We start from the raw sequence: 18566 nt of genomic DNA, 5'->3' as shown, positions 1-18566 counted from the left end.
CAACCACTTATCAGAAGATGTCAAAAATGAGGGTGGTCAAAAAATTTCGGACCTCAAAGTGAAGATAACAGCACTCCTAAATCAAAGCTAGTCACATATTTTTAGCATATGTTGACAGTTAATCACGTAAGTTTCAGCCATTTTGGATGCACAGTTGTTATGTTTCAGTCGTTTGAATGAGTTAATGTGAGCGTTGTTATGAAAACTGAAATAATCAATAATTGAGCTGTCATTAAGAATTTGTTTTTGAAAGTTTACCCTTGTAATAAATGAAACAAAAGCAGACATGCCTATAGAGCCTTATTGTCTTAAAATTTGACACGTTTAAGTCAATCCAACTCGGAGTAATTGAACCGAAAACAAACAGTGTCTGATAAATAATTATTTTCAAAGAAAAACGCAGACGACTATTTTGATGTCTTACAGAGATATGAGCGTCGCTAAGCGAAGTGTGTAAAGTTATAAGGAGACTCTGTTAAAAAAAAATCAAAAATTAAAAACTGAGACCAACCTACTATTTATACTTCATCAGTTTGATACTGTTATATATTCCTCTAAAAGAACAATATTTATTTTGTCTATGACAAATCTTGTTTAATTACAGAAACTATTCATCAAAAAATGTTTTCTACGGAGAATATATGCAATAAAGTTTTAATTTGATACTCATCATTTATTCTAGATTAAAACATAATATTTAATATTACCAACTAATTGAATATTAGCTAAAAGGAATACTCCATAATTTGGCTATACCTACTTTTTGGTTTACCACATCAAACAATGGCAATAAAAAGCTCTATAATATTTGATCACGGAGGAACTCTTCAAATATTTCAATATCCCCTAACCCCTAGTAATAAAACATACAATCATTAACAAGAAGTTATTGAAGGGCATTTCACCGGTTATAATAACGATTTAAATTTGTTTAGTTTAGACAAAGAACAAGTTTGGAGCATTTATTTACCACGCCCATCTCATCCAAGATAAGTGTAACCATAGCAACAATATTTTCCATGGAAAAGGTACTCAAGCAACATACAATCTGTGGAACAAAAACAAACATTCATTATAATTTTGCAGTATTTATTTACGTCCCTAACACAATCAAAATGTTTTGCCTCGTCGTTGCGTGTGCATTTCTTACCTCCATTATTTGAGAACAACCTGCTCCTCATCCACCTCTCTACCGCCCAGCACCTGCATACCGACCCAATCCCTATGATGAGCCCCTAAGCTCTATGCTTTCTAATATTATGTTGTTGGTGGCCACTCTGGGACCAACTTAACTGTTGAGGAAACTCTGATTTCAAAATAGTAGCTGGATCCTATCAAGTTGATCTGCCCAATGGTTGTCTCCAAACTGTTACTTACACCGCAGATGACTGTGATGGATTCGTTGCTGATGTCACATATGATGTTATTCTAACTTAGTCAAAGTTTGAACCCAAGCCTGATTCATTGAAATCCGCTCTCGTATATAAGCCTGCTCCTGCCCCATACCATATCTAATAAGGAACTTATTTTGTAATATATGTATTTATTATTTCACAAAGTAATAATTGAAATGAGGCAACGTAGCTCAATGGAAGCGTTCTCATGAAAAAATAATCTCATGATTTGAATCCCAGTTATTCGTAGCGAAGGAAATATCATTTCTGTATATGGACTTTCAAAGACATTCCAATGGATTTGTTGTAACACCGTAATGTTATACTTATAGTTAATCAGTGTAACTCCAATTATTTACTTCTCCAGAAAATTTGTAGTAGTTAATTATTTTCATTCAATTTTACATTTATTACGCAAGTGTATTGATATCTTTACACATTACATAGACAGTGACTGCTTAAACCACATTTTCTCATTCTATCACACATGACCGACACTTTTTTTAAACAAAACTTTGGTTATTACCAGGATTTCCCATCATATCCCAATGATAAAACTAAACCTACTTAGCAGCTCCTTACAAAATTTCTCTGGAAAATATTGATCAAGTGATTTTTGTTTCGCCACGTGAGTTTGGTTTTGCTGCTTACAAACTCACTCCAATCTACAATTCCGCCCCATCCTACTCCTAAAACACATATTAGTACCTACAAAGGGTAGGAAAAAGTCCGTATACTCTAATTCCCAGTTCATTCTGAAGGTTTTAGTTCACAAATTAAAATCTTGTAATATTTTTATCAAGTCCAGTGCAAGTCCTCATAAAATATAGATTACTTTGTATCTAAAGCAAAAATGGAAATGCCTTTTGAGTCCGAGTCAAGTCGTGAGTTTTAGCTTTCGAGTTCAGATCAAATTTTGAGTTTTGGATTGTGTGATCAAATCGAGGCGTAAGTTTTCCAAGGATAGACCTGAGTTCAAGTTGAGTCGAAAGCCTCAAGTTCAAGTCTCACAATAGGTTATTTATTTTACAACCGTATGATAATTGTGTATTTTTGAGAAAATTATTTAAAATTTAGGTTAAAAGAGGATTTATTTATTTCCAAATACAAATATATATTTCGAATATTTATCAGTCAACACGAATTGTTTTTATTCCTCCTTATTATCATCTGGACTGAAGTCACTTTGTACATTGGGTTGAGGTCCTTGGTTTAAAGCCTCCTAGAAGAAGAAAATATTTATACAAAAACTATATTGAACAAAATTAAAAAAAATATGAAATATATATAGTCATTTTTTACATATCTTATTTAAATATAGTCCGATATTTTATAGAAACTTTTATGTCAAAAATAGGTAAAGTATACAAATTTTTGGAATAGGTTTAGGTAACCAAGAAAATTAACTAAAGTTTAGATACTGCATTTGATCATGATATGGCTATTCACATAAAGTCAATCAATTTCTAATATATCCATGTAACAATGATCTTATCATATTTTAAATGCAATTTGCGACACATTCAAAAAATTAATCTGAATATTTTTTTGACGATAACTTATAATTCATTGAATAAGACAGATTTTTGAGGAAAATCATATGCGCTTCATTTGATGTCAACAAGCTAAAAATATTGCTTTTTTTACATCCTTTAAATATTTAATAGGCTTTGTAGTTAAATTTGTGGGCTAAGTTTAAATACTGACGAGTTTTAATTATAATATAAAGCCTTCAATTGATTCCGAACATATGATCTATTCAAATAAACTATATCAATTTCTAGTTATCATCTTGTAAATATGACTTTCTGCTTTTTTTAAATGTTCCTTTAGTTGGTCAAATGGAGTTGCACTGCTTAACTATAAATAAACATTATATAGTATTATATTTACTTCAACTACGCTAGGAATCTTCTTTGAAGAATTTATTTATAAATTATATTTCCTGCTTTAGGAACAACCGGGGCGAGAACCTATGCACATTGAGTTCAAGATAATAATATCCCCCAAGCAAGTTGTCTATTGGGCTACATTGTTTCATATTTTACTTTCAATATTTATCATTTCAAAAGGGTTAATGAGAATATGTTTCTTGTTCAATCTAAAAAAATTTATAACTTTGTCCGAAACATTGACTTCTATTAAATTAAATTAGATGAATCTTAGTCAAAAGACGTGAAATGAACTGTGCAAGATACAAGATTATAGACGAAGCACAGTTACAGATAAAAATTTTGGTCTTATAAAAAGTTTGACCTGCATCGGTCGCATATAAAATAAAATGGTTTAGACCGTTCCTAAAAATAAAACGATCATTTATCTTTCGAAAAAGAAAAATATATCCACCTTCCCCTGTTGACGGGCAGTAATTCATACTACATATTATTGCAATCACACAAGTATGTATTTCAATTGCATTTTATGTATCTTTGTTGATTATATAAACATGTCTTTGTTCCGGAACAAGGCGTGAGGGTCAATTGTTGCATATATTTCTTATGCCAAAAGATTAAAAGTTCAACTCTAACTCCTATTGTATAATCAATGGTTGGTTGTAGGTACTCGTACTCACTTCCTTGTTAATATATTAGATATAATATCATGTATTTGCAACACTTGGGGCAATAAATTATTATTTCAATTATTTGACAATGGACCATGGTAGTGATGATTTATTGTTTATCTTCTGAAGTAGATTTTTTTAAAGTATAGAATTGATATGAAAATAAAATATTATTATTTGTATTAAAAAATCTTATTTACAATTTTGAATTAAAGGCGTGAATACTTGAGTTTACATGTGGAAGTCTGGGATCTACCAGATTTATACAGTCTCATTATTAGCTCAAATATAATTAGGTTTCCCATATGGTGGTTGTGTCAGTCCAGTCCAGTTAAGTCCTGTATATCAGACCTAAAAACTTATAAAGTTCAGTCCTTGGTGACATTACTCAACTTTATTATTATTTTTTTTAAATTAGTTCGTGGTTGTGACATTCCGATGGTCCGACAGTCTTAAGGCCCGGTCCAAAAAACTATTAGAACTGGTCTGAACTAAAACAATATACCTCAAAATTTGGGGCGATTGGGGTACCGCCAGGCTCCAAAATGAGATGCAATCTATCACTGTTAATTAAATTACTTTTAAAGGCCCTCTCTCACCCTAACCCTCCAACGGGTACATCCCGTTCCCAAAACGAGATGAAACCAAAAACAGCCTCAAATTTTGGGGGCCCAAAAATCTGGGTTAAATATAAGTAGTAACGCAGGGTTTCCTCCCATTTTGGGGTCCGACGGCACACTCGGCCCTAAAATTCGGGTTGTATAGAAGGACCTTCACATGTAGTTTCAATAGGAGTTTGTGTTAGTGGGTGTATGTGTAAGGGCCCTTTATTTTATATTCTAGGGTCAACATTGTGTCGGTAGAAGTTTGTATGATCGACGTTTTGTCTCTTCGACGTTCTGTCCATTCGACATTTTGTCAGTCGACGTTTTGTCCATGCACCAAAAAGAGAAAGTATGACGTAAGGGCAAACACATACAGTGTACCCTCTAGCCCTTAGATCTTGAATTAGACCTCGTGGGTTAAATTGTATCTAATTTTAATTGTTTCTCATCTACCATTTTATGTAAATGTAAATTAATTATGAACATTTATTTCTGTCTATTTAAGAAAAATTGTCAATTTAAAACGTCATATTCATAAATATAGTAGAAATATCTATAAAAAAAAAATCATCCTTTTTTATATTTACTTATCTTGTATTCAATGATAACATTTAAAACCATATCTATTTTTATCAAAATTCTAAGTTAGCCTTGATTGGCAATGTCAAATTTAATACATAATTGTATAATATTTTTGACATTTTACTCTTTTTAAATAAAGGTTGCAAGATAGTATAATGACCATGGATCGAAAACAACCTAATATAATACTATAAAGTTTGTTTGTCTGTCTGAATGTTTGTTAAGTCGTCATTTCGGAGTTGCGCTTTATATCTGAAAAACTGTATGACTACTTGATCTAAAAATAACAATGTAACAATAGTTGTAGGATGTTTATACATCTATTATCGCAAAAATATATATCTTCTCACGTACAATTTAAGTTTTAAAACGGGTCTTTCTACACTTGAACTCAGTTGTAGTGCATTTTTTGCTTTCCATTTCGATCGTATATTTATCTTTTAAGAAAGGTAGGATTCTCAACTTCGTTAATTACATGTATTGGGCTTGCGATGGAAACTTTCTAATGCTGCCCAAGCATATATTCTCAGCTTTTTACAATAAGTGCCGTTATGGACAAACATGTATAGCTCATCTTACCGCGTTACTTCCATCTAAATCGCAGGCGACATACTCTCGCCTTGTCTTAGAGTTGGACGGACTTAATAAAGCTCTGGAACTTAAATCCTGAAAGATTGATTTTGAGAAGGCCCTGTTGAATTCATTTGACAAAGTTGTGTATGTAAAAAAAATGAATTGCGAAGGTCTTGAAGTGAAAAAGCATGAAAATATATTTATTCTTTAATATATATGTATATGAGGGCGAAACTTCTCAGAGCAAAAATTCCCAGGCGAAAATTACCAGAACTAAAATTCCTGAGGCAAATATTTCTAGTCACAGTAACAACTAATGCATTTAGTTAAATCTCAGTGCGTCATTTTGGAAAAAAAATAGATAAAAAAATCAGTTGTACGTTTATTGTAGATATATAAAAACTGCGAGTTATGATGGGCACTCGCACTAGAATAGTAATATGTTTAAATTATAATATTTTTTCATATATTTCTACCTTTTTGAAATATTAGTTTGTTGAAATTTAATCGGAAGGTCAAAAATTTGAAATTTTGCGTACAACACAATTTTTCCAAAAATTGCATATAAATAGCTCGACAACCAATCATTAGATTAAAAACCAATTTTCATCAAAATGCTGACAATTAACTGAATATTACTTAGCCTATTAATTATGTATATAATTTGAATCGTTACTCACATATTCGTCTTCACTGGGCAACCTATCAGGACCATTCGTCATTATAAATGATTCTGATTTAGATATGTCATCCTTACTAAGGGACATTATTTCTTTTTCCTCGTCAAGTGAATTCGGGAATGCCTCACCTCGGCCATAATCTTCCTCGGCCAATGGATATTCTTCATCTGGTGGTGACATTGGTTCTCTGTTGTTATCAACGGAATCATCTTCCTTACCCAAAGATTTTCTTTCATCTAGAGGTACTATTGACTCCTTGTGATCATCAACTTCTGCATTGTTAAATGAATCGTTCGGTACCATTGACTCTGTGGCATCATCAACTACTTCATCGTTAAATGAATCGTTTGGTGGCATTGATTCTGCATCATCCTCTACTGGGCCATCTCCCTTAACCAATGGATGTTCTTCATCTAGTGGTACCATTGGTTCTGTGTTATCATCAACTTCTGCATTGTTCAATGAATCGTTTGGTAACATTGACTCAGTAGCATCATCAACTTCTTCATCGTTAAATGAATCGTTTGGTGGCATTGATTCTGCATCATCCTCTACCGGGCCATCTCCCTTAACCAATGGATGTTCTTCATCTAGTGGTACCATTGGTTCTGTGTTATCATCAACTTCTGCATTGTTAAATGAATCCTTTGGTACCATTGACTCTGTTTTATCATCAACTTCTTCATCGTTAAATGCATCGTTCGATGGCATTGATTCTGGTTCATCCTCTACAGGTCCATCTTCCTCAGCCAGTGGATGTTCTTCATCTAGGGGTAGCATTGGTTCTGTGTTATCATCAACTTCTGCATTGTTAAATGAATCCTTTGGTACCATTGACTCTGTTTTATCATCAACTTCTTCATCGTTAAATGCATCGTTCGATGGCATTGATTCTGGTTCATCCTCTACAGGTCCATCTTCCTCAACCAATGGATGTTCTTCATCTATTGGTACCATTGGTTCTGTGTAATCATCAACTTCTGCATTGTTAAATGAATCCTTTGGTACCATTGACTTTGTTTCATCATCAACTTCTTCATCGTTAAATGCATCGTTTGGTGGCATGGATTCTGGTTCATCCTCTACTGGTCCATCTTCCTCAACCAATGGATGTTCTTCGTCTAGTGGTACCATTGGTTCTGTGTTATCATCAACTTTTGCATTGTTAAATGAATCTTTTGGTACCATTGACTCTTTACCATCCTTTACTGGGCCATCTCCCTCAGCCAAAGGATATTCTTCATCTGGTGGTATCATTGATTCTGTATAATCACCATCAACTTCTGCATCCTTAAATGAATCGTTTGGTAATATTGTTTCTGTGTCATCATCATAAAGTTCTGCAATTTTAAATGCATCCTTTGGCACCATTGATTCCGTATAATCATCATTAACTTCTGCATCTTTTATTGAATTTTTTTCCATATTGAAGCTCATGTTACCATTGTTATTTTCTTTTGTCCTTGGTGTGCTTGAATCTGTATCATTATTCTCTATAGTAAAGTTGATTTTAGATTTGGATACTTTGTCCATCAACTGTTCTTTAATATCAGGCAAAATCGTCGTTTCACTTGTATTAACAGACATGGCGATACTTTCTTTCACTTCCCCAAGACTATCTTCCTCAACCAATTGTTTTTCTTCATTTGGGAACAAATGATCCGGTTCATCATCTAGATTGACTCTCTTATCAAATTCACTTTCTGTCCCTTGGCGTTTGCTTGCTTCATTCTCACTTGACTGTTCTTTTAGCAGATCAACATTCTTTGTTTGTACTTTTGATTCTCCATTTTGGTACTTGTTATGATTTATTCCAATAGACTGTTCTTTAATATCAGGTAAAATCGTCGTTTCACTTGAATTAACAGACATGGCGATACTTTCTTTCACTTCTCCAAGACTATCTTCCTCAACCAATTGTTTTCTTTCATTTGGGAACAAATGATCCGGTTCATCATCTAGATTGACGCTCTTACCAAATTCATTTTCTGTCCCTTGGCGTTTGCTTGCTTCATTCTCATTTGATTGTTCTTTTAGCAAATCAACATTCTTTGTTTGTACTTTTGATTCTCTATTTTGTGCCTTGTTATGATTTATTCCAATTTTGAAATCCTCCAGTGGAGCTTTGATAATTCCACTCTAATGAATAAAAATAATTATTACTATAGCCTTGAGCAGTTAAAAATAATGTGGTGTCGAATTGAATCATATATTGAACCAAGTACATGAGTTGAAATGGGAAAAAAGGGAGAAAAAAAACTTAGATGTGGGGGATAATGTTTAGGCCGTGGGACTTGCAGTCGCTCGTAAGTTGAGTTTATCATCTTCCTACAAAAATCAGCTTGTTTATCACTTAGAAGTTAATATTGTTAACCCTCTAACAGTAATATTTATTGCTACACAAGTGCGGCTATATCAAAGCTCTCAGGTCTGACACAATAGCTTATAAACTCAAGCAATTTCACTTTGTCTTAGGCTTCTATGTCACAAATTTATATTTATATATATATTGTAAAAACCCTTATTTTGGAAACTTATATTGAACGTAAGGGTCCAGAGAGAAGTTTTATATTATTGGTATAAAGGAAGTTATTTTTTTTTAAAGTTAAGCAATACTAAAAAAATCCTAAAGAGTAAAAGCATAATGGGTAAAAAGTTTTTGCACAATTTCGTCAATAAATTTATAAATATTCTGTAAATAATAATGAAGTATTATGCGTTTTTGTCACTATTTTTATGGTCAAATCTGCAGGATCAAAAAAGCCAAACTACGCATCACTAGTAGCTATGAATTCACACTACTTATTTAATCATTTATATTCAATAGAATACTTTCTGTGTAAAGTATAATTTTAAAAATTTCGATATAACACCGTGGTGTATGTCTAATTTGTCATTAGAAGAATCACATAACTCATTAGATATTATGGTTAATGTACAAATCACTTTATGACGGATGCAACACTATGAAACTCAAAATATTTCATGAGATTTGGTGATATTCAATAAAATATGAAGTCGATTCGGGGTTTTTTTTCGAATTGGAGTTGAGTCAATAATTCTTCAAATCGACACAACACAATTTAAAAACAAAAATTGTATTATTCATGACATAAATATGGTTCTATAAAATAAGCGTTGCTATATATTTTTAACAACACATGGAACCGTTCACTCTTTTGCGATCATCCGCTCATACCTTAGTCTTCTTAAATGAAATGACAACATAGTGATCAACTTTTGTCTTAATATAATTAGCTACGAAAAATAACTTTTCCCTCTTTGCAATATACCCCTTTAAAGATACCTCAGATGACGTCACTTTTCTTCGGGACATTTTAATTCCTCTTTTTTCGCTGTGAATGCAATTAAAAATATGGCTCATGTTGGTGGAAAGATGGGCAAAAGTTGTTTACTCTGTCGCCAATGTGTCACGTGGTTTTAGCATTTATCCTTAGGTAAAAATCATGTCTATGGGTAACAATGTAAAAGAAGCAAAGAAATGAACGGAGTTCAGAGATTTTTTCCGCTAGTCTCTGCTAATTTAGCTGTGTTAATATTAGCTATTTTTTTTTTTTTCGTGATATCAAAAATGAAACGAATCTAAAGCCCTCTCATTTTATGCTTAATCTCCAACCCTTATTAATAAATAAAAGTAATTAAAAATGCTTGTTTACCTTCTTCTTTATAATTGGTCCACTTGAATAGTACGGATGAGGAAGGGGCTTCTAAAAATAAAAATAAAAATTGAAATGAAAAATAGAATCTGCTAAAAAAAAAATATAGGGGGCATATATTTATTGTCACATTTTTCCAATTTAACTTTAACACTCAGAAATACAGAATCCTTAAAGTCATTCCTACAACTGAAAATTGGAATCACTGCGTACACAACGGATAATTGATTATATATTAGAGCAACGTTCAAATAAGAAAATTGCCTGCATCCTAAAAGAAGATATTCAGACCGTTTAGCCGAACAAAAAACGTATTAGAGGTGGGGGAAGAGCATGAAGGGTTTTTTAAGCCAATTGAGAGGGGATGATACTCCTTATACGGATGCAGAGGATTCCTCAGCGAGGATATAACAATGTCCATTATAAAGATGAACAGAAACATGGAAGTTTTGAGAGCAACAGTTAACCTAATAATGAAGATGCTTAGTTAGAGTAGCTTATTTTTTAAATTTGAGAAATGTTGAGCTCTGAGGGTCGTAAGTTTTTCCTTTTAGACTAAAGATACCGTGTATAAGTTTTTAATGTTTCTGAAAAATAATTAAAGGTAGCTCAACGGCTCTAAAGTTTTGAAATTATAAGATTTTTGTCAAATACAGTGTTTTGACCTGAATATAAAATAAGCTCTTGGTGTTACAACAAATCTTGAGCATCAAGAAATTTAGTTTAATCAATTTGCAATCAAAAATATTTCATTATTTTTTTACTAGGGGTTGGTGCTGATTGATCCATAACTTAGATTTTTTGGTATATCTCCATCTGTCTGATCGTAAAAGAAATTATATCCATATTTACTATTTATGTGTTCCAAACTATTAGAAATGGTGAAATCATTACTTGAAGTAGATAGAACAGGTTATGTTAGGATAAATTTGACCTTTTTCGACCTTTTGAAAGACCTTTTTCGAGTAAAGATAATTTATAAGCTAAATCCATCAAATAAATTTTGAAGTCATTGACCTGTTTCTGGTCTTTACTTAATACAAAAAGTCTTCATATTCAAATTTTAATCAATAAATAAAGTAAATGAACCATATTGTATTTTAGACTCAGATAAAGTTTCTGAACATTACTGTTTAGTTCAAATTTTTCATGACGTTTGTCGAACCATTTAACATAACAAAGATTGTTATTTTGCGCTATTAAAGGATGACCATTTTTCTTGACATCATTTGAAAATTTGAACATGATGGGAAGACGTTGGTACAAAACATGCCTGTAATGCTGTTCCAATTATGTCTACATGCGAGAAGTAAAATGTTTTTTTCTAGTTTTTTTTTAAAGGAGAACACAAGCTGCAGCAGTCCAACCTGTATTCGAACTTGTTGTATCAAAGCACCTGCCTTGAATTTGATTAAGTATTTTCCAGTCTAGAATGGTCTCGAATGTAGAACTACCTTGAGCATCACCTGTTCCGGACGAAAACTTTGGTGCATCTTGTAATTCTAAATTTATCTCACTGAAATCAAAAATGGGGAGTCGGGCGACCTTCTCATCTCCTATGAGATCGGGAATCATTTTCCCATCCCAATGAATAACGAGAAGGGATTTACTTTGGAAGTAATTCTTTATTTATTCAGCTTTGACTTGCGGAACTCAGCTTGTTTTCTTCGTATTGTGTCTCTGTTCGGAGAAAGTACATTAATATTTTGTCCCATCACTTTGGCTGTTTTGGTTAATATGAATACTGCTTTTGTATCGAATACTTTTGTGCAATCAAGAGTAACCGCAAGTGTAGGAGTCATTATTGTTTTTCTGCATCTCTGTTTTGTCTGTTTTTCTTTTTCTTCATCAACACATAATTTTCCTTTATATAGTTGACTGATTAAGAGTTGTTCAAGGGGCTACTTGATGATAGATATTGCCTTAATTTATTTAGCCTGGCCACAGTTTTGTCATTTCTCTCGGTTGCTATTTGTTTCTTAACATAAATATTTCTATCAACACCAGAAATAGTTCCCTTCCCTCCTTTTATAGCTGTTCTTAACAAGAAAATACTATCCTTTTCTAATACGGAATTTTCTATTAAGAGCATCAGTATGAGATATATCAAAAATATTTTCGAGGGAGTAAACAAAGGCAGCTTTTTATCGAGTTGAGTTTTTAATCTACGTTATTTTTTCTTTTTCAGAAGTCTCCATTGTTGAAAAATCTATTTAAGTTTGCTTTGACAGTCTTGATGATGTTTAATTGGAATCCTGGCTCGGTCCCAAAATTTAGCTATCTTCAGGATGGTAATATTTGACAAAATGTCAAAATTTATTCTGCAAATTGATGTAATTCTGTAAAAATAGTCAAAGAGCCATTCGCAGCAAAGATAATTTGTTGCCAATCAATTCAGTAATTATGATTTTGTTTTAGATCTAGTGTTTTTAGCCATTGCTTTGTTTTGAAAATTGCAAAAACTAAAACGATACTTAATAATTCAGGACAAAAAAAGAGAATGAAAAGGATTTGAAAAATTATTTCTCTTAAGTACTTTACTTGCTATATTCTAGACAGATTTGATGTCTTTGTTCATTGAGCAGAGACATCCAATGTTCAAACAGATGGAAAATATCAAAGAGTTAATATAAAAGAGTTTTTAGCATTACAAAATTAGCTCTCCAACTGAAATAAAAAATCTTTATTATGAAAAATGGATCTACACACGTCATGAAAAATTTGAACTAAATAGCAATGCTCAGAAATGTTATCCCAGTTTAAAATAAAATAAGGTTCAATTACTTAATTTATTTATTAAAATTTGAATATGAAGACTTTTTGTATCTTGTCAAGACCAAAAAAAGGTCAATGTCTTCACAATGAGTATTTATTAATACCTTAATTAAGATTTATTTATTGGATTGAGCTTATCAGGTATCTTTATTCAAAAAAAGGTCGAAAAAAGATTAAATTAATCCTAAAATAACCTGTTCTATTTACTTCAAGTAATAAATTCAGCATGTCTAATAATTTGGGACACATAAATTGTAAATATGGATATCCTTTCTTTTATAATCAGACAGATGGACATATAGCAAGAAAATGTAACTCATGGCACCCTTTGCTCTTTTTGACCAATTAGAACCAACTGCATGTAAAAAAATAATGAAATATTTTTGCTTGCAAATTGCTTAACCTAAATTTCTTGTTTTTCAAGGTTTTTTGTAACACCAAGGGCCTATTCGATATTCAGGCCAAAACACCCTTTTTTGACAAAAATCGTGAAATTTCAAAACTTTAGAGCCGTTGAGCCACTTCTAAATGTTTTTGAAAACCCCTCAAAATTAATATACGATATTTTTAGCCTAAAAAGAAAAATTTACGACCCTCAAAGCACAACATTTCTCAAATAAAAAAAATAAGCTCCACCTTAGTTGGCATCCTAGGAAAATTTTGAAAAAACTGTAATGAAAGGATTAACCACAAGATAAAGTCAATGGTATTTTTTTCAAAGGATATGGATATAATTATTATTACAAATGCCCATGTTTACAACAGATATAGTCGCAGATAGGGATGTGAAGTGTTGTTGCTGCGCTGTATTGGACAAAACACCCAGCAAAGTTATGGTTTTTTTTTAAAGCTTAAAAAATTCATAAGTACCAACTGCTTATATGGTAAAAACCTTTTAATTTAAACTATGAAAAAGCAATAATACATATGCACCACCCTGTAGATAAATGTAAAGTCCTTACCTTTCCATGCTCAAGAAGGCAGCGTCCAACTAATTTCTGAAAAATGAATTTGAAATTGACACAGTTGATTTTCATAATAAAGCTATAAATAGTGTTGTGTCGGTACATATTTCAGACTGAACACTACGGTCCAATGCAGTTCGGTCATAGATATTAGTGCTCAAACGTATAAACTTCTATCTTTGATGACGTCAATCAATATTACTTATTTCTTTTTTAATGTTCCCTTAATTGGTCAGATGGAGTTGCACTTATTATAAATATTATAATATTACATTTACTCTAACTAACTTAGGAATCTTCTTTGAAGTCCATATACATAAAGTATATTTCTTTCACCAGGAACGAACAGGGTGTACACCTACACATATTGAGTTCCAAAGAAATATTTCTCCCGTACGCTTTGTCCATTGAACTACGCTTTTCCATTATTTTTTTTAGTTCTAGTACTGACAGTCCAAAGGACTCTATGACTGATAAGACCGGCCTTATGACTGAACTGGACTAGACCAAATAATTACAGACTGGCACTACACTACTTATAATAATCCATTGAATACCTTTAAGAATTGAGAGTTTTTAATATTATCGCCTAAAAATATATGTTCTAAACCATAATTATTGAGTCCCTAGAAAAATACATAAAACAATATATGTTATGAATTAAAACAGTAGTATTTCTTATCAAGCCTTTGCTCACATGCCCCCGTCCCTTAATATTTTAATCAGGTCTTCTGATTTATTTCGGACTCATTTCAAGGCCATATTTATACATTAATTGATTAAAGTATTTTTATTAGTTTGCTGGAGTCTAGTAAAAATTAAATTCTAAATACAGTGCTTGTCTTAAAAGGAGACATAGTGGCTCCTTGTCCTAAGTTTTGCAATTTAATGTAAATAATAACTAAAAAAATTGACAATAAGTTTAAATATAAATAAGACAGAATAAGAGGCTACAATCTTATCTTTGCAATACGCATCGCTCACAATAAAACCATTTTGCAAAATCAACACTCAATTGATAACTAGTATATCATTATTGCATAAAATTTGCTACTTATTCAGAATAAATTGAATTTGTTTTCTATTAAAGATATCTTGAAATAGAGTTAAGAACTCGGAGTCGAAACATACTACTCGAGTGGATCTTTGAACAATTTTTATTTGATTTGATCACACAATCAAAAACTTGACTTAGAATTTAAAGCTAAGACTCGACTTGGACACAAAAATCACTGTAATTTCTTAGTAGTCTTTTTATTTTATCAGGTTTCAAACTGGACTGTATTTAAACATTCAAGGACTTGAACTTTTATGCAAAACTTAAGACTTGATTTGTACTAGTAGCCTCTAGACTTGTTCTCAAATCATTAAAGAATGTTTTATATAGTTCATATCTCTGATTGTAACTAGAGGAAAATCATTAAATTGAGTACATACATCAAACACAAGAGGAGATGGAATCCTGAAATTCTGTAAAAAAATAAATTATCATTGTTTTTGACAAATAATCGTTTATAATAAATAAAAGAATTACTTACTCCATTGTTATGTCCAGATTGAGCCTGATGACCATGGCCTGTTCCTTTGTTTAGCCCATGGCCTGTTCCTTTGTTTAACCCATGGCCTGTTCCTTTGTTTAACTTATGTCCTGGTCCTTTGTTAACCCATGGCTCTGGTCCACTGTTTAACCCATGCCTGGTCCACTTGTTAACCCATGCTCTGGTCCACTGATTAGCACATGCTCTGCTCCACTCGTTAACCCATGCTCTGGTCCACTGAATAGCACATGCTCTGTTCCACTGTTTAACCCCTTTTCTGGTACACTGATTAACCCATGCCCTGGTTCATTAATTAACCCATGCTTATCCTAAAAATAAACCAATAATGCATATTGCAAATTTTATAATGCACAAATCCCATGCAGACAAAGTCATCTAAGACACACCCTCCCAAAAAAACCTTGAACATAATTCTCCATTTTAAGCTTACATATATAATAAATACAATATTTAAGAGAATGTATTTTTAACTCTGAAGTGGGAGGATTATTCCAATTATTATACCCTCAGTTCAAATCTTTAAGAGTTTAAGTATCTACCGTTAACATATTCACATTTCTCCTAGAAATAAACTTCTAATTTATATTCAAGTTCGGAGGCTCCAGGTAACAAATATAAGTCAAAAAATTAATATATAACTATAGTAAAAAAAATATAACAAATGGGTATTGAAAAAAAAAATTACCAAAACTTAAAGTGGTCACACCTGTCATTTGAACAATGTTTTGGAGAGAGCAGCATTGTTATCATAAAGTTTAATTAAATTAGCTGCGAGCAGCTATGAGGTGAAGGAAATTACCACAACTCCAACACCATAAATAGCAAGAACAAGCAAAATTACTCAGTTATTGATCCTCCGAGTCCAACAAGTACCAACACTTATTACTCGACAACAAATCATCAATGCTTATTATTTTATGTTTAGATGTCGTATCTTCAAGAATGAATGGTTACAGCTTTTGAAAATTTAAAAAAAAACTTTCAGGCTGCAACTAGATACCGAGTGGTCCATTAAAATCTGACCACTTTGTAATTTAGACTTCAAAAAAATTAATTATATAAATAGATGTGTGTCTAAACTCTTTTAATCATTAATGTAGCCTGCCTTAGCAGCAATCATGGCTTCTAGGCAGCGGAGGAAGGCTTGGCAACCACTAAATAGGTATTCCTCTGTCATGAGATCCAAGTGCTGGATGACAGTAGCTTTGAGGGTCTTGGTTTTTGGATGACAGATACTGCAGGCCTTCCCTCGACATGGACCCAAAAAATGTAGTCGAGAGGTTTGGGACCAGGGCTATAGGGGAGTCAAAAGTGACAAAAAAGAATCTAAAAAATCCTCAAATGAGTCTTGCAAAAGAGAAGATTTGTTTCTTTGATTGCGGGTGTCAAAAGTGGCCTCTCCACCCTCGCAAGGCTTTTTCCAACCACTGGGCATTCTGGTGCGAAACACCGAGATCACATGAATTGGACTTCATCGGCTTGAGAGGATTGGACAGGGCTGTTTTCTGTAACTCCTCCAGGTCCAGTTTGGCCTATTCAGCAAAGCCATTGTTCTTCTCCAACATTTCCGACTTGATGTCGACGTAAAAGGTTGTACTGGAGACGCCAAACTGCTTGGATTTTATGAATGGAAATTCATCGATCAAGTTGAAGTGTTATTTTCTCATTTTCTCGACATGTACGTAAGCTGGAGAGCTCAGGTTTGTATTGTTTTTTAACTAATTGTTTATGCTATAGTAATTTTAAATATGAATTAATATCAATCACTCAACGTTCATTAATTATTGAATGTTTTTTCACATTTCAATGAAGCACCCGGTAAAGTTGTACTCTCGTTTAAAATTATATTTTAAAATTAAAGTATGTTAATATACATGTAATTTATCAATTTCCTTCTGAAAAACTATAACTTAACATGAATTATTAATTTTAAAGAATAAATCTAAAGCCTAAACAAAATATTTATAATGTAATATTTGATTCGACCACTTTCTATATAGAGTCTCTAAAATTTCAATCTTTGGTTCTAATAGATTTAGTAATATGGTGTTTACCTCAGTGTACACTGTCTTTATTTGTCTGCCAGGGTTTTGCTTTGTTATAATAAAACTAAGTATTAGCATTTCTACGTAATTTTTCCGCTTCTTTAATAACTGTAAATACTAGGGATTAGGAAATTTGTCAGAATCTTCGTGAGTATACATTTAAAAAAGTTTAAGCTGCTAATCTGCAAAGAAATACCAAAAAAAAAATTATTTTTTTGAAAATTCAAAAATGATTGTCAAGCAAGGAACACCAGATCATCAGATATGTCGTCTATCATTGTTGCTAGTATAAACAAATCTTTTTTGATTTACACTCACGAGGATTTAAACAACTTTACATCTCTAGTAAAGACTTACCTTAATTAGAGGGGATCCTTTCTGAAATACAAAAGAAAAAAAAATATATATATATGAATGTTTATTCACAATTAATTCAGCATTTATTTTTATAACTTCATTACTGAAATTTACATACAAGTTATATTTTTTTAATTCGAAAGAAAAATATTGTTACAAAAGTGTTTAATAAATATATTTTAATAGGTCTAATAAGTAATGAACAAACTACAAAAATATATTATCAGAAAGATGGTTTGAAAGACATAGCTTGTTATTGCAAATAGTTTTTGTATTTTTAAACGGCGCATACTGAGAAGATTTTTCACAACGCCTTCTTCGTGAGTAATATATGTTACTTCTATTTTATATTAAACACTTTTATCATTAAGTGAGTTGTACTATTTTCCTGCTTTGTTTACAAGCTAATTTAAAAAAAATCATCATATTTGCAAGATGGTACAAATGTACTAAGTTGTCGTAATTAAGTCGAAGAAGTAACATACTGTTAACCCTACATTAGTGAACATCCTTTTTTAACACAATTAGTGATTGGTGTATAATTACATAATTAACAGTTGTACGATTATAAAAATTATGTCATTTAAATTTTGTATAATTTCATTAACTATTCAATCCACTTTGTACTTGCAAATATTAATTAAAATGCTAAAAGTATTTGTATAAATCTGAAATATTGAGAAAAAATTATTCCCAAATTTCAAAATAATCTCAACGACATGAGTCGGGAGTTTCAACAAGATATAATTCATACTTCTTATATTACAAACATTAAATTGGAAAAAAAGAAA

The 18566-nt window shown here is 31.9% G+C and overlaps 2 protein-coding genes across 2 annotated transcripts in view; both read right to left on the bottom strand.

Annotated features, from left to right (window-relative positions):
- Positions 1–2483: 2483 nt before the first annotated feature.
- On the bottom strand, positions 2484–15474 carry LOC121116678 (uncharacterized). The gene is made up of 7 exons (XM_040710953.2): positions 15353–15474; positions 15252–15284; positions 14372–14440; positions 13812–13847; positions 10075–10125; positions 6398–8536; positions 2484–2616 (listed from the first exon to the last, which is right to left on the bottom strand). Exons 6-7 carry the CDS (start codon positions 8267–8269, stop codon positions 2545–2547), a joined length of 1944 nt encoding a protein of 647 aa, XP_040566887.1. The 5' UTR covers positions 8270–8536; positions 10075–10125; positions 13812–13847; positions 14372–14440; positions 15252–15284; positions 15353–15474; the 3' UTR covers positions 2484–2544.
- Positions 15475–15498: 24 nt separating this feature from the next.
- Positions 15499–18566, bottom strand: part of LOC121116675 (papilin) — a 63006-nt gene continuing 59938 nt past the window's right edge. Inside the window, exons 44-45 of the mRNA XM_071888051.1 lie at positions 17776–17796; positions 15499–15681 (exon numbers count right to left, since the gene is read on the bottom strand). Coding sequence (XP_071744152.1) covers positions 15499–15681; positions 17776–17796 — 204 coding nt within the window. The remainder of the gene's footprint in view (positions 15682–17775; positions 17797–18566) is intronic.

The sequence above is a fragment of the Lepeophtheirus salmonis genome, chromosome 4 (assembly GCF_016086655.4).
Source record: "Lepeophtheirus salmonis chromosome 4, UVic_Lsal_1.4, whole genome shotgun sequence".
NCBI classification, from domain to species: domain Eukaryota; kingdom Metazoa; phylum Arthropoda; class Copepoda; order Siphonostomatoida; family Caligidae; genus Lepeophtheirus; species Lepeophtheirus salmonis.
The sequence above is the reverse complement of the archived record's forward strand: the minus strand, read 5'-3'. Positions and strand labels throughout refer to the sequence as shown.